The sequence below is a fragment of the Cheilinus undulatus genome, linkage group 8, assembly GCF_018320785.1.
Source record: "Cheilinus undulatus linkage group 8, ASM1832078v1, whole genome shotgun sequence".
Classification (NCBI taxonomy): domain Eukaryota; kingdom Metazoa; phylum Chordata; class Actinopteri; order Labriformes; family Labridae; genus Cheilinus; species Cheilinus undulatus.
Genome location: NC_054872.1, coordinates 15,797,872 through 15,812,681, shown reverse-complemented (window position 1 = coordinate 15,812,681; position 14,810 = coordinate 15,797,872). Strand labels below are relative to the sequence as shown.

Here is a 14,810-nt window from a genome sequence, read left to right as displayed (position 1 = left end):
TCCAAGTCACGTACAGATGCTCTGCTCAGTTATGGCCACCTTTCTGGCTTACTTGTTGTTTTGAATTAAGCAGTCTTTGCTTTATGAGGCTACTGTAGCTCAGTTCACAATGCGGTTTGAAGCTGTGATATTTCTTGTGACTTTTTTCCTTTATGATGACAACGTGGAAGCTTAATAAGGGCACAGAGTGATCCCCCACTGCGTCGTCATTGGAGGTAGTTAACAGTGTAACCTTTGAAGATTATACTTGGACTAGTAGAATAATAGATCATCCTTGCCAAAAACTCAAACCAAAAGTAAGTTTAGTTTTTGTCAAGAAGTCTAAAACGAGACTAAAATAGCCATTGGACTGTTGGACATTGAAAATCCATTTTATTTCTGCAATCTGCATATAATATGCACAGAATTTCCAGACAAGATGTCCAGTTATCAGTGATAAATGGAAAATGGAGGCCTGAGAAAGTTCTCTAAAATAACAGAAAAGTTTAGGAAATATATTTGGAACAAAGTCTTTGTGGTACGGCTTGCATGGCTGTGTGCAGTGCAGTCAGTAATTCCTCACAGATAACCACATCATAATATTAACATATACATGAGTTTCTAACTAGAGCAGAGTGTTCATCTGAACAGGACGGCACTGTCAGATCACATTATCATTAGAAGAGGTCTTTTTTTGACTGAACAGTCCAAAGCAGAGCGCTCTATTTATTTAATTATGAGGCAGCTTGACAAAGTAACAGTACATCTCCCTGACAGCAGGCTAACTTTACAGCTTTCTAGTGTCTCCAGTGTTGCACTTTCACTTACAAAAATAAACTCTCTCACATTGTCTACAATCTAAATAAAGATCTATTGGAACTGAAAAAAACACCCAGTGTTTTTCCTCAGTGAAGACTAACTCAAATCGTTTGCTATTTGGCTGATATTTTTCTGTGCAAAGAACTGAAAACATGACTTTGGTCTTACTGAAAACACAGTGCCCATTTATTAGACATAAATGTCATGTTAGGACAGAATGATCTCATCTTTACTTACAGGGATGTGTGGTGCAAACGCCTCAGGAACAGAATGCTACCGATGATAACCACACAGATGGAGCTGCAAAATGCAGAGTATCTTCGGTGTCATGTTAAATTTAACAAGCACAGAAACATGGTTTTGCACTTAAATAGGAGCTTTTTATTCATGGCTTTGCAAGGGTTAGCAGCTTTACAACTTGTTCTACATGGGTGATTTTCTAGGTGATAAAGAGAGGTGTAGGGAAATGAAAGAGATACAAAGAGCAGAACACAATGTATTTTCAGATGAGCATCTAAATTGAGCTTTAGTTTGTTGCTGCTGTTTGTGTTTCTACTATGTGGACTTTGGGTATTGATACTGTCTGGTTGGCACAGATTAATTCAGCCCCACAGCTTCAAAGTTTGTTTAAATTGTCAAATATCAAATTCTGCTTTTTTTTCTCTGGGCAATTTGGTGACAATGAAATACTAATCTACCTAGGACAGAAAATGTCCCTCATCCTCTGTGTGGCTATTGATCCAGTCCAACCAGAGCCTGCAGCTGTGGACTCAAGCCAGACTCAGGTGTTTCATACCACTGACATACTGTACATGAGCAAGAAGAAAGGAGTTTGGTTATGCAGTGTGTAGTTTGGTTCATTTGGTTGCAACCAAAAAGCGCTTACGAGTTAAACAATATGCTTACAAGCATACAGATGTTTTTCTGCATTGATAACTGTGGTAGTGTTAAGATTTGTGATAGCGGTTTTCCTAACAATTTGGTTTCAGTATGATTTAATGTGAGCTTTACAATGCATGCTATTCATACCATACTCATCATGCAATGTTTTCCCATTGTTCAGGCCTGATAGAGATGCTGGTGAGAACTCTCTCTGAGGCGGCTCAAGTCCACCTGCATGAAGAGGGATATACTGAGAGGAAAGTCGGCCATCTTGTGTTACAGGCCCTACTGGAACTGCTTCACAACATCCTAAAACAGATGTCTGTTGTTGTCCGCTCTGCACTACAGGTATGATGACTAAAACCCAACATTTTTGGTCAGGCCCCTCCCTGCCCAGACACTTTGTATGGCAAGTTTCCCAGATGAATGTGAAATGAATCATGCAATGGATTTATGAAACTGTCTATTTGGCATATCAGGTTAGGAAAAATATATCCTTATTTAGAGTCTCCAACTTAAAAATTAATACAAGTGAAAATATATCACTTAATACATGTGACTACATTCTATGTATGTAATTCTTATATTTCTGTGCTCTGCTAAATTCTTTGGAACAAATCCCTGATCAGCCACAGAGATGTATCTTGTATGTTTTATATTTTTAAATTGTTGGTAGCAATGTGTCAGTGGTTTTGCTGCCTCATGCTCCAAATGTCTTTATTGACTGCTACATTTCCCACATTGATTCACCATTATTTACCAGCGCCATCTCTGTTGAGCACGGATTCACAAAGTCAGCTCCCTCAAAATGTTGCCCTTGTATCATGTCCCTGAAGGCATGTGTGCACTGGTGTGCTCATTGGTGTGTGTATGTGTGTGTGTTCATTGATGTGTGCAGTGGAAGCTAGCAGGTTTAAGAAACTGCAATATTGAAGTTATGGACTCAGGAGGAAGCGGATGAGGTCCTGAGTCCATGGGACACACATACACGTACACACATACTTAGAGGCATACACAGAGGGGCCTGTCTGGCTCCGTCCCTGCGGCCTCATTATCACCGCTGGCTTTGTCCTCAGCTCGCCTCCCCGACATACGCTCACATATACACATACACAGCAGCCCCCATCTCCCCATAGTGTGCACCCCAGCCCAACGCATACATATTAATGCCTGGACAGGGGGGGTGGGGGGAGTGAAAAGGAGGCTGGGTGGAAGACTTGGTGGAAAAGAGAAGGACAGACGAGGGAGAGGGAAGGATGGAGAGATAGAAGGAGAGACAGAGACAGAAAAGGGAGCAAGCAGAATGTGCAGCGGAAATCAATTCTGTGAGAAATGCAAAGCTCATTAAAAAGAAAAACTTCAGCCCAAACTAAATTCATTTGGGTAATAAGGTCTGATAAGAACGGAGGACGTGACTAGAGCGCTCTCCCCAAACTATTACTCCGCTGGTCAAGGGAGAGAGAGTCAGAGATTATATATATCCTACAGAAGAAAAAAGGGAAGGAGCGGGAGAGAGCTAAACAGAGAAGAAGTGACTTTGGATGAGAGGGGGAGAAAATATGTGCCACTATTAATCACATTATTCCAGCACTAATTGGCCTGAAGTTTTACCGTAGGCATGAACTGAACTGAAATAAACCAACGTGAGGGACAGAGGTGCTAATGAGAGTTTGAAAATGACTGGATGTGACAAATGAAAAAATGTTTAACTGGTTATTGAACACATGTTTAATGAAGGGTTAAAATAACTGAACATATGCAGGAAAACGAGTTCTTCTCCTGGTCTAAGTATCAGTGTGTCTCTGTGTGTCTCTCTCAGTCTGACAGAATCTGTCCTGGCAGGTCTCTGGATCCATCATTATTGACTGTCAAATCTCTATAAATGATTTAACGCCTGTGTGTGTGTGCGCATGTATGTGTGTGTGTGTAAATGTGTGTGTGTATAGAGCCAGAGGCTATCTTGTCCAGCAGTGGAGACGAAGGAAGCAGAGAAGCTGCTCCAAGAAAACCAACCCCTGAGCCAACTCAGCACACTCCTCATTCACATGGTGAGACCAACACTGTCAGGGCCTCTGTGTGTATGTGTGCAGTAAATGCCTTGCATGCATACATAAATATTTTCTGTTGCCCCTGCATGCACGTCTGTGCACTGTATGTCTACATGTATGCCTGATACTGTCGGACAAACTCTGCATGTATGCTTATTTATGCAAGGAAGTGTCTGTGTGTGTGAAAGAGACAGAGAGCAGAGAAAAACATGCATATTTGTTTGATCATGCACTTTATTTTGCACTGGGAATAACACCTTAAGCATAATATTATTGATATGTTCAATACTTACTGGGTGAAGCAGAGATATCCAAGTCATAAGGTAAGTCAAAGTTGTCTTTGAAAATACAAAACCACCTTCTACAGCACTTCAACAGTTTCTAACTGCACAGCAGAAAAGCAGAGACACCAAATCTGCAAATTAGAATAATTTTTACTATTTAAAAGAAACCACTAAGATTTACCTCTCTCTTCAGGATCAAATGTGATAAAGTTGAGGGATGTTATCGCCATGATGCCATTATCGTTTGTGGGTTTTAGGTTGGACTAGCTGAAATCTTTATCCCTATTCTTCCTCATTCTGAAGTTTTTAAAGTGTGTTTTAAGGACTTGAAGTTTAGGCCTGAACCATGTTGATAATTAGTATCAGTTTTAGTATTGGCAAAAATACATTTGGAAATATTGGCACATCGGATATTGGCAAAAATCTAATATTGTTCAAACTTGCCCGTATGTTCCTGTGCACTGTCAGTGGTAACACTACTGGGTAAGTTTATTTAAAGATGACATATCATAACCCTCATCCGCCTTTTAACATGATCCCCTGTGTAGTCTAACTAAATTGCCAGCCTTTGGTCAAAATATAATATGGATGAATAACCACAAGAGGCTTTGACCCTGTATAAACCAGCTCCTAACAGCCTCTCTTAAGGTGGATTAACAGTGCTGTTTCAGGCTGTGCTTTTTATGCCTTTACTATGGACTTGTTGAGGCATAATGTCAGGACTCAGTGATCCTCTGCTCCTCTGTGCTGACTTTGGAGGAAGTAACAGGCGTTACACAGACGAGAACGGGATCAGCATAGCCAGCATGGGAGTGCCGTGCTGTGTTTGTGTGTGTGTGTGTCTATGTGTGTTTATTTGCTGTGCTCCCTTCCTGCAAAGCTATAAGGCAATAACAAATAAGACTGCAAAATATCACACTGGTCCAGTATCAGTATGAAGATTGGAGCTTGTTTTTTTTTCCTGATGGCTTGTTAGTTAACTGTAGTTTTTATTTTGAAAATTCTTCATTTTAGTTTGGTTATAATTAGTTTTATTGTTAGTTTTACTTTTTCTCACTATTATGGGATACTTCTCAGGGGTGAGACTCAAACGAGTATCATACAAGTTTTAAAGGTGCATATAGCTCAAGACCTAAAATTACCATTGTGTGAGGTCTTGACCTCTCAAATCAGGCCATTTTCCACTCCCCTGGTTTGGATCTCTGGGAACAGAGTTGGGGGGACAAATGGATAAGTTCATAAGTAATTGTCCCACTGTCCCTTTTTTCTTATAAAGAAGTAAAATACAAATAAAAAGCTTATTATTGTTTAAGAAAAAATAAAATCATTTCTCGTTTTTTCAGTGAACTAGCGCTTCCGGAATGGAAATAAGCGTGTCTGTGACAATTCAAGGACGTGCCAGCCAGTACGCTGCATTTAAAGACTACAACTAGGGGGCTTTGTCTGTAATTATATTTTATTTCAGTTTATTTCAGCATACAATAAAGTTTTAGTTTTTTTGTAAAGTCTTTTTATTTTAGTTTCATCAGTAAATACTCAGGTTTCCAAAATATTTGTGCAAATATACAGAAAGGGTTTTTTTATGATATTTCTCCTTTAAATGTTCCAACCTGATTCAACACAGACTGTCAAAAAAGAGCGTATCTGTCTGTTATGGCAATGAAGGTACTGGGGCGATCCTAAAGTACATTACTTTCATGGTTACAACATTCTTTCAGTCGCATATGTTGTGTCTGTTTTATTCCTTCCTTCATTTATCATGAACATTTTGATTCTGCTACACGTTACTCAGCGTGAGAATGTGAAAGTGCTTGCCTGTTTCACTGCAGATGATTATTCTTGTTTACTGAAGTAATTATACTAAAGTTATTACAAATATTAATCCCACAAATCTGCAGAAAAGGCTCTTATTTCTGCAAGTGCCAAGGCAGAGTGATGAAATCAAAAAAAAAAAAAAAGAAACAGGAAGATAAGACTGGGTACAATGTTGGCTTCTGTGCTGGGGTAAATGTGGAAATGTTATCTCGACAGCCATTCTTAAAACACCTTCTGGGACTAATAATTCTACTGAGAATGAATGATAATTTAGAATCAGTAATTAATCATACTAAATAGTGTTTTAATTTGAAATATTTTGATGCAAAAAAACAAAAATAACACTCTATTTGCACCCACAATTTGACAACAATAACTAAAATATTTTTGTATTAGAGTTACAGTCTAGTTCAAATTCATCATTAATGTTGGTCATTATCTTTTGCTTTCTGCAGCCTTCTTTACACTAAAAATGTCTGGTGATTTTTGTTGTATTTTACACAAAACTGTGACTGATGAAAACCATGAGGTCAAGAGTTAGAGAAGAGAAATCTATTTGATTTAGGAGTCATGTAGAGGTGAGAAATGAGACTCACAGGCAAGGGAAATATAGAGAAGAAGATGGAGAAATTCATGTTAAATAGTGAGGGTGCTGTGAGGCATCATGGGATGTTGAGAGCAAAGAGGGGTTTAGAGAGTAGGAGGAGAGGAGGAGGTCTCTAGGGACACAATAGAGGTTTTTACTTACACTTGACACGTTGAGTGTTGGGTGGGCGTCTGTGTTTGGTTGTGTATGAGAGGGTTAAGGGGGCAGCTGACACAACCCTGGCCTCCAGGCAGCTCCTTTGCCCCATGGGAGATTAGTGCGATAGAGACAGCAGAGGCATCAATTTGATCCCTGAATATATTAACTGCAGAACTTGCTTCTGTTAGAAAAATACAGGCTGAGAGGTAGTGGGCTAATTAATGACACAGTATTATGAACTATGGGTCACTCAGTGCATTTTGTTAATTAATTTGGGAAGTTCAGAGTAAACACTATCCTGTGTAACATTACAAGGTATGACCTCCAAGCAACTGGTTGAATGTAAATATGATAAATGCTCTCAAGTTACATCTTGGTAATATCCTTAAAAACATTATAAAAGCTAACAATACTGCTACAGCTTCACCAAAATTAATACATTTTACAGAGGATTTATTATTAGTTTAAGACAGATTTGATTGAATGTGCCTTAATTTGCAAACCTGAGTGTAGTTTTTAAAAATGAATCTACTTTTATTTAATATAAGTATAGTAGTTCTTGGTGAAGGAGAGTTCAGTGTCTCCTAACTTGAATAAAGTCCACAGCCTTTGATAAAAACAGTAAAGTCCAGTGATATGTGGTATGTGACGGTTTGTCATTGTGTCTGTTATGAACTGATTTCCTTTCCTTGTAGATTACCACTGAGAACCAGGAGGTGTGGGAGGAGTCAATTCTCTGCCTGTCTCTCCTGGTCCAGCTGTATGGGGGAAATGGATACAACTGCCTGTCATCATCCTGTTTGCAGAGGTTTTCACATGTGCTGCGCACAAACATGCACACAGAGACCCCCAGAGTCCAACGCACAATACTGAGAATCATCAAACGACTGGTGAGCATCGTTCAAACTAAGACACATGCAGAAACAAACAAACCAACATCTGAGAAGTTTTCTCAGACATGTCAACAGTGGTTTTTTGACCAAAATAACAGTGATCAATTTGTGTTTATATGTGTGTATATTATGTGTCAGTTCCAGTCACATCACAGTCCTGATGTGTGTTTGAATTACTCTGAATTGAGAATCTTGGCTCTGTGTCTGTTTTTATTTCAGGGGTTGAGATATCAACCCCTGCATGCTGAAACTATTGGGATAATACAAACAGGATCAGTGCAGACACACACTCAGAGAGACAGCCCTGCTGTGCTGCTGTTCTGAAAATAGAGTGAAGTTTCACCAGAACTACACTGACAGAGGGAGCGAGACAGAGAGGGAGAAAAAGTGTTGGTTTGTATCTGCCTGTCATTCTTGGTATGAGTGTCTGTCCAATCTTGTCTGATTGTCAAACTTTGAGATGATTTGTAGTGCAGGACAAAGATGGCTGACTTGTGTGCAGTGAAGCAGGTGGATATCAAGTAAAGGTTTTTCTTTCTAAATACACTAAATAAAACAAAATCCATGAGCTAACTGTGACTGATGAGCCTCAGAAAGTCCATCAGATTGTCACATTGGAGCAGTTTTTGAAGGACAAAACTGTAAAAGTACACACCAGCAAATCATGCATCCAGGCAGTCAATGAGTTAAAGCGGGCTGTCACTGGATTCAGAGTTGCAGTTGAGTTGAAGCTCTTTCACTTAAATTAAAAACTCAATGAAAAGGCTTTACCAAACAGCAGGCATGACCCGGGACTTGATTAGGCAAAGCCAACTGTGGAGCAATGAAACAATACAAGTTGTACACATTTGACAGCTTGTTAAACTGATTATTTTTAGGTGATTCTGCCACATAAAATTTGCACCCAGTGATTTCTCAAAATTTATACAAGAGGGTTTGGTTACCAATATTTAATGGCGCTTTAATTGGCAAGTTGCCATATCAAAGATATACATTATCCCTTAAGGCTTACTTTGGTTTGTTCAAATTAATTACAAGGCTTTATCAGTTTAGGTTGCCAACAGTTCAGTTAAAATACATCTGAAAAAGTCCTACTGACCTGTTTAGAAAAGTGGTTATTTTAAAGCTCTGTGAATTATGTAAAATGCATTTCTTGTGTTTTGGCTTTGCTTCAGGGTTATATTAAGTATAATAGCTTCTACACATGGGACACAAGGTCAGCTGTCACCCTGAGTTTATCATATCTGACCGAAGGCTGTGCCTGAAAGCTATCTACTGTGGGTGTGTGTGGGGTTGTGTGGGTGTGTGGGTGTGTGTGTGTGGGTGGGGGGGTGTGTGTGTGTGTGTGAATTCGCAATTAGTGTCAGCCTCCTGAACCAAGCACACAAAAACTCTGTCACACACAAGCTCTGAGTTTTACCTTTTTCTCTGTCCTGTCTGTCTCTTGTAGCACATTTGTCCGCATTTGAAACTCCCCCATTACCCTGTGTGCCTACAGCTTTAGTTACGGTGAGGTGTGTATACACTGTCCTGCACACCACCCGCAGCTACGCTTACTAAACTCAGTGTGTGAGTGTGCGAATGTTTGTGTTTGTGTGTGTTTCAGCTATTTTTTGTAGCTAAAGAATGAGTCACGAAGCAGCTCAGGGCCAGGAATAGAAATAATTTATTTTCCCAAAAATCTACCCATCTACCCATCTGCACCCTTATTCAATCAGCTAACTGTGTTTTATTTAATTTACACCGGCTGTAAATAAATTTTGTCACAGGGGGTTTAAATCAATGCAAAAATAACAGAAGAAGAGAAAAGCTTTCTCATTTATATTGTAAAATTCATCCATGAAACAAAAAAGCAGTATGCTGTGTACAATCGAACCGGTGAATGTACCAAGGAACCCAACCTCTGCATATAGGTATCTGCTCTACCAGATACCAGTGCCCAGAGTGCATTTTTAATGAACACAATCCTCAATTAAAAACAATAAGCAAGCAACAGAGGCAGGTGGAAATGAGCTTCTCTTTTCAACAGCTTTTGTTGTTGTTTTGACACTTAATTGACTTTGAAATGTTGTTTGGGCTTTAGGGGATGGAGTTATGTATTACAAGGGCCCTTAGGTGATAGAATGCAAAGCCAATGGCAGAGAATAACCATAATCCCTTACAAGTCAGCAGCTCAAAGCATGAATGAGATACAGCAACAGAAAGGCAGCTCTCAGTAGCAGTTCACACTTCCTTATCAGAAGCAGTCTTTGATGTAACATTCAGCGTTTTCATGGCAGTGATGAGTTGTGTCTGTCTTGTACCTGTTTTCTAATGAAGGGCTAGAACAAAAGTGTTAAAGAAAACTAAAAATGTATTTTATGGCTTTTTGAGTCTTTTAATACTCTTTAGCAATCACCCATCAGTATGCAGAGAACGAGTACCTTTGAAAGAATGCATCAGGCATTCACTATCAACAAATCAAAAATGTTCACACATATACTGTCAGAGAAACGCAGAGACTCACACTCACTCAAACAGACTCCTACACACTCAGACAAGTGTCTGCCCTTTAACAAAGGCTTTTTAATTATCTCTCATTGATTTCAGGGCTCTGTTAATCTCAATCAAAGATCCCACTAATAGCTTGGAAAAGGCGAAGGAGGAGAAGGAGAATAAATCAAGTCTGAGTGACTGAAATTTTTGACTTGCTTTTTTTCTTCTCACACACTACAAGGAAAGACTTGAAGGGGAATTCTAATTAGATAAAAGGGAGTTGTCAAAGAAATTACTATTTATTTTCTCTCAAAGCAGTTTAATTTGCAGGCTTAAAATGTTTTTAAACTCTTGCGATATAGAATTTATTGTGAAAATTATTTTTACTCTGAAGAATTCACCTGTGTTGAACTTTAATGTCAGTTGTCTGGCAGAAATAATGTTTATGATAATCACTTAGTGGTTTTATGCCAATTGTTTTAAGACTAGTTTTGTCAACTAACACATACATTATATGGACATAAGTATTTTTCCACACCTGTTAATTATTAAGTTCAGGTGTTTCTATATGAAAAATAAAATCAAGCACCTAGCCATGCAGTCTCCATTTGCAAACATTTGTGATACAAAATGGGTCATTCAGAAGAGTTCAGGGACTGAACCAGGCATGGTACTGTGATAGATGCAACTATTGCAATAAGACAGTTCATGAAATTTCATCCCTGCTGGTATTCCACAGTCAACTCTAAGTGATATTTTTAGAAAGTGGAAGAGTTTAGGCACAACAGCAACTCTGCCACAAAATGGAAGACCATGTAAACTCTCAGGGCTGGGTCAACAACGGCCAAGGTACGTACATACCAGTGGTACGTAAAAGCCACAAACACTGCTGATTCCATAGCTAAATATTTCTGGACTTCCACTGGCATTAATGTAAGCACAAAAACTGTGCAGTGGGAGCTTCATGGAATGGGTTTCCATGGCCGAGCAGCTGCATGCAAGCCAAACGTCACCAAGTCCAATCCCAAGCATCAGATGGATTGGTGTAAAGCACACCAACACTAGACTGAGGAGCACTGACACATGTGGAGTGATGAATCACTCTTCTAATTTTTGGCAGTCAGATGAGCAAGTCATGAGGAAGACCCTTTCCTGTTTCAACATACCTCTGCCCCAGTGCACAAAGCAAGGACTGATGATGAGACATGGTTCAATAAGTTTGATGTTAGGACAAGCACAGAGCCTGAACTCAACCCCATTGAGCACTTTCAAAATAAAGTGGAACGGAGATTGCAAACCAGGCAATCTACAAAACACTCAAAAATCTTGTGGAAAGACTTCCAGAAGGCTTCCTTGGAGCACCCCCTTCTTGTATTGTAAAAAGTGTTGAGCCACTCCCAGGACAAACATGGGGGAAAATGATGCATGCTGTCTGATATTAGTGTCAACTTCAGTCATTTGGTGATAAACCCCTATAAAACAGGCCCATACACTTTTTTCAGTACCAAAATGAACCTTTTTATGAACCATCCAGTGACTGTGTTACATTGATTTTAGTTAATATATGCAAACCTAATTTTCAACTCTACTCCCCCCTCCCTTCCTGTTCTTCTCTGTGTTTGAGCTCCGTAGCTCTGCCCCTCTTCTCACATACCACCTCCCGAATGTGCACGTCCGCTGAATCGAATACGGATGGTGGCAAAGCTCTCGTGGACTGATTTTGCTCCACTTTTCCACTGAAATCCATGGCCAAATTACAGGCAAGAAAACACTTCATCTCAGCATGAACAAATTCTACATAGGACTGAACACCGCTGGTAACTCTGCCATTGTATCAACTTTTCACTGAGCTGAAGGGCACAAGCGCACCTACTACAGTGTCCAATAGGAACGCTCCCTCCATCCTAAGCCGTGATTGGCTGTGAATACTAGCCTCCTCATTGGCTGGAGCATCATCCCTTGTTGGTCTTCCTCAAGTGAGAGTGTAGCATGAGGAGGTGTTGCAGAAGTGTGTTATTCTTTTAGATGGCTTCAATAGCAAGACCTTGACGGGTTGTGTTGTTTTTGTGGGCATACGGCACTAAAAATAAATCGCTTACTACAGCTTTAAAGTATATGTATTTGAATACAATGTCTACTTTTGTCCATGAGGTGTATATGGAAAACATGAGAAGGATTGCAGTTTACTGCATAACTGTGGTTAGATGGTTAGTCCTGGTTTGTCATTTGTTTTTTAGGTTTTCATGAGGGGCTGCACGGAGGTGCAGGGGTTGGGGCTGTTGCCTCACAGCAAGAAGGTCCCTGGTTTGCTTCCTGGTCAGGGCCTTTCTGTGCAGAGTTTGCATGTTCCCCCTGCGCATGCGTGGGTTCTCTCCGGGTACTCCAGCTTCCTCCTACCACCAAAAACATGCTCATTAGGTTAACTGGTGACTCTAAATTGGCTGTAGGTGTGAATGTGAGCGTGTCTGGTTGTCCGTCTCTATATGTCAGTCCTGTGATTGACTGGTGACCAGTCCAGGGTGTACCCCGCTTCTCACCTAATGACAGCTGGGATAGGCTCAAGCCACCTGTGACCCCCAACGGGATAAGCAATATAGAAAATGGATGGATGGATGGTTTTCAAAAGTTGATTCATTAATCCAATCAGATTTCTTCCCTGTAGTCCTTCCCCATCTCCCAAAAACACACGCACTGTACCTTATTCTGTGCACAAGGCTGCTTGCCTCCCCTATCTCTCTGTTAGTCTGTATACTTCTTCATCAATGTTTTGTTTGCCTCAAAAGTTTTCTTTTGTTCACGTTGAATCTGTTTTAACATCACATGAGCAGGTCATGATCATGATCAAAGTTTCTTGTCAGTTACAAAAGCAAAAGGATGTGCTTTTGAGTGGCACCAGAACTTTTTTTAAAAAAACTTTTGAAACAGAAATATAGATTTAAATTAAACAGAAAGAATGCGCATCAGCAGATGTATTCAGACCAGTGTTATTTTCTCTGATAGATTTAGCAGAACTAGTTAAACTATTAGTTGAATTGCATGTATCTGTGAAGCAAGGTGGCATGTTAATGTTGATGCTCTTTTATGTTTCTCTTTTTTACTTCTTGTTAAACCCACTCTTGTGTCTGGCAGCCTCTGTAACTTCCTCTCATCTCTGGAGAGCAAAATGTCTCAGCACAGAATCTTCAAAATGTAATAGGATATTATGTTCAGTTATTGTAACCTTTTACACGTTTGAGTGAGAAAGACGTTGATCCATCATGCACCCATTAATGATGAGTAAAAGGCCAATTCTGACAAGCTGGACAGTATCACTTCATTAGTTATTCTGAAAACATCTGACTCAGAACTGACTGAACAGACTTTCAGATTGTGTTTGTTTATGTGTGTGTGGAGAGTGTGAGACCATATTAGTATATTTTTCATATTTAGATTGTCTCATGATCATTAAAAAAAGCTGTAGGTTTGGAGATTCCAGAATTTGTTAGAAACATCAAAACATTATTTATTTCAATTTAATTTGCACTTATTTAAGGTCAGTAAACAAATTAACGTGACTTTATGCTGTGCGCCAACTTGACTCCTTAGATCAGACTATTTTTGAGTCACTGCCATCCACTGAAGCATGCTTTTATATGACATTTAAAGGATTTGATCTCATCAGAGTCAATAACTAAAACAAGAAATGTGACTTTGGTATACTTTGGTTGCAATTTACTGTGATTTGGGTCTAAAATAGGATTTCTATGTTCCCAAAATAAGAATTTTAGATTATTCATCAAACTGTACTTAATGTCAGCTAAGTTCAGATAAATGGTATGAGATGCTAATATGCTAGGGCTTTCACAGCAGCTAAAGGCTGCCTTATACTGAAGAGATCTTCATAAAACCCTTAATAATGTAATATTTACCACTGAGATTTTCTTGTTTCATTCTCTACATTAAACATCAGAGAAGACACCGGCCAATAGATTTGTTGTTTTGTAGTCCATCAACAGTATAATGTTGTTTTTTCATAGTAAACCCACATCACATGTGGAACATCTGGCTAGTGTAAGTGCAGTCTGATTCAGAGCTGTTTGATGACAAAAATCATAATCTCGATTATTTTGATTGATTTGTTATCTGGATTATTGAACACAATCACTTATTGGCTGTACAGTATCTGTGTCTTTGTGTGAATTTCTAAGGATTCAATAAACCACTGTATTGCTTTAAAAGGCAGCCATATAATATATAAAAAATTATTTAAGTTGTTTTGCGTTGTTCCAGGTCTAATCACTTTTAAATTTTGCTCTTTTTAACTGTGAACTACATTCACAGACCTATTTATTTGTTTATTTATTTCCATTAAGCTCTCCTTTTCTATTGAAATGAGTCTTTTTTTTTTTTTTGCTTTATTCACTTGCAAGTTTTAACCAAGTTAATATCAAAAGTGTCAGAATTCATTTGTTTTACAAACTTCATAAGGACAGATTCACAAAGAAAGCTGAAGAGCTGTTAATGCACATCTGTGAAATAGGCATATTATTCACTCATTTTACTCTGTTTGGAATGTCTGTATAAAGCAGGTTTACTTTATTATAAACATACAGGACCAAAAAAGTGCATGCATAGATGAGTCTGAAATGAATGTGGTGATTTAGATCTAAAATGAAAAAAAAAAATGATGTATCCTAAATTCTAAATCATTAAAATAGCATTCACAAACAGTCTTTATGATTTTTACTGTATTTTTTGTGACAGAAGTTTAGCAGGAGAAGGATCTGTACAACTTTGCAAAGTGGCTTCAATAACTAACTAACTGTCCCTTACTTCCAAATGAAAGTAATGGGTAAAAACAGAGTCTTATCACACTAAAACATATCAAGCT

At 38.9% G+C, this 14,810-nt stretch overlaps 1 protein-coding gene across 2 annotated transcripts in view; it reads left to right on the top strand.

The window, feature by feature from the left end:
- ulk4 (unc-51 like kinase 4) overlaps positions 1-14,810 on the top strand; it is a 129,240-nt gene that overhangs the window by 96,834 nt on the left and 17,596 nt on the right. For both annotated transcript variants that reach the window (XM_041792526.1, XM_041792525.1), the window contains exons 33-35: positions 1,862-2,028; positions 3,627-3,728; positions 7,268-7,462. In XM_041792526.1, the coding sequence (XP_041648460.1) occupies positions 1,862-2,028; positions 3,627-3,728; positions 7,268-7,462 (464 nt within the window). The remainder of the gene's footprint in view (positions 1-1,861; positions 2,029-3,626; positions 3,729-7,267; positions 7,463-14,810) is intronic.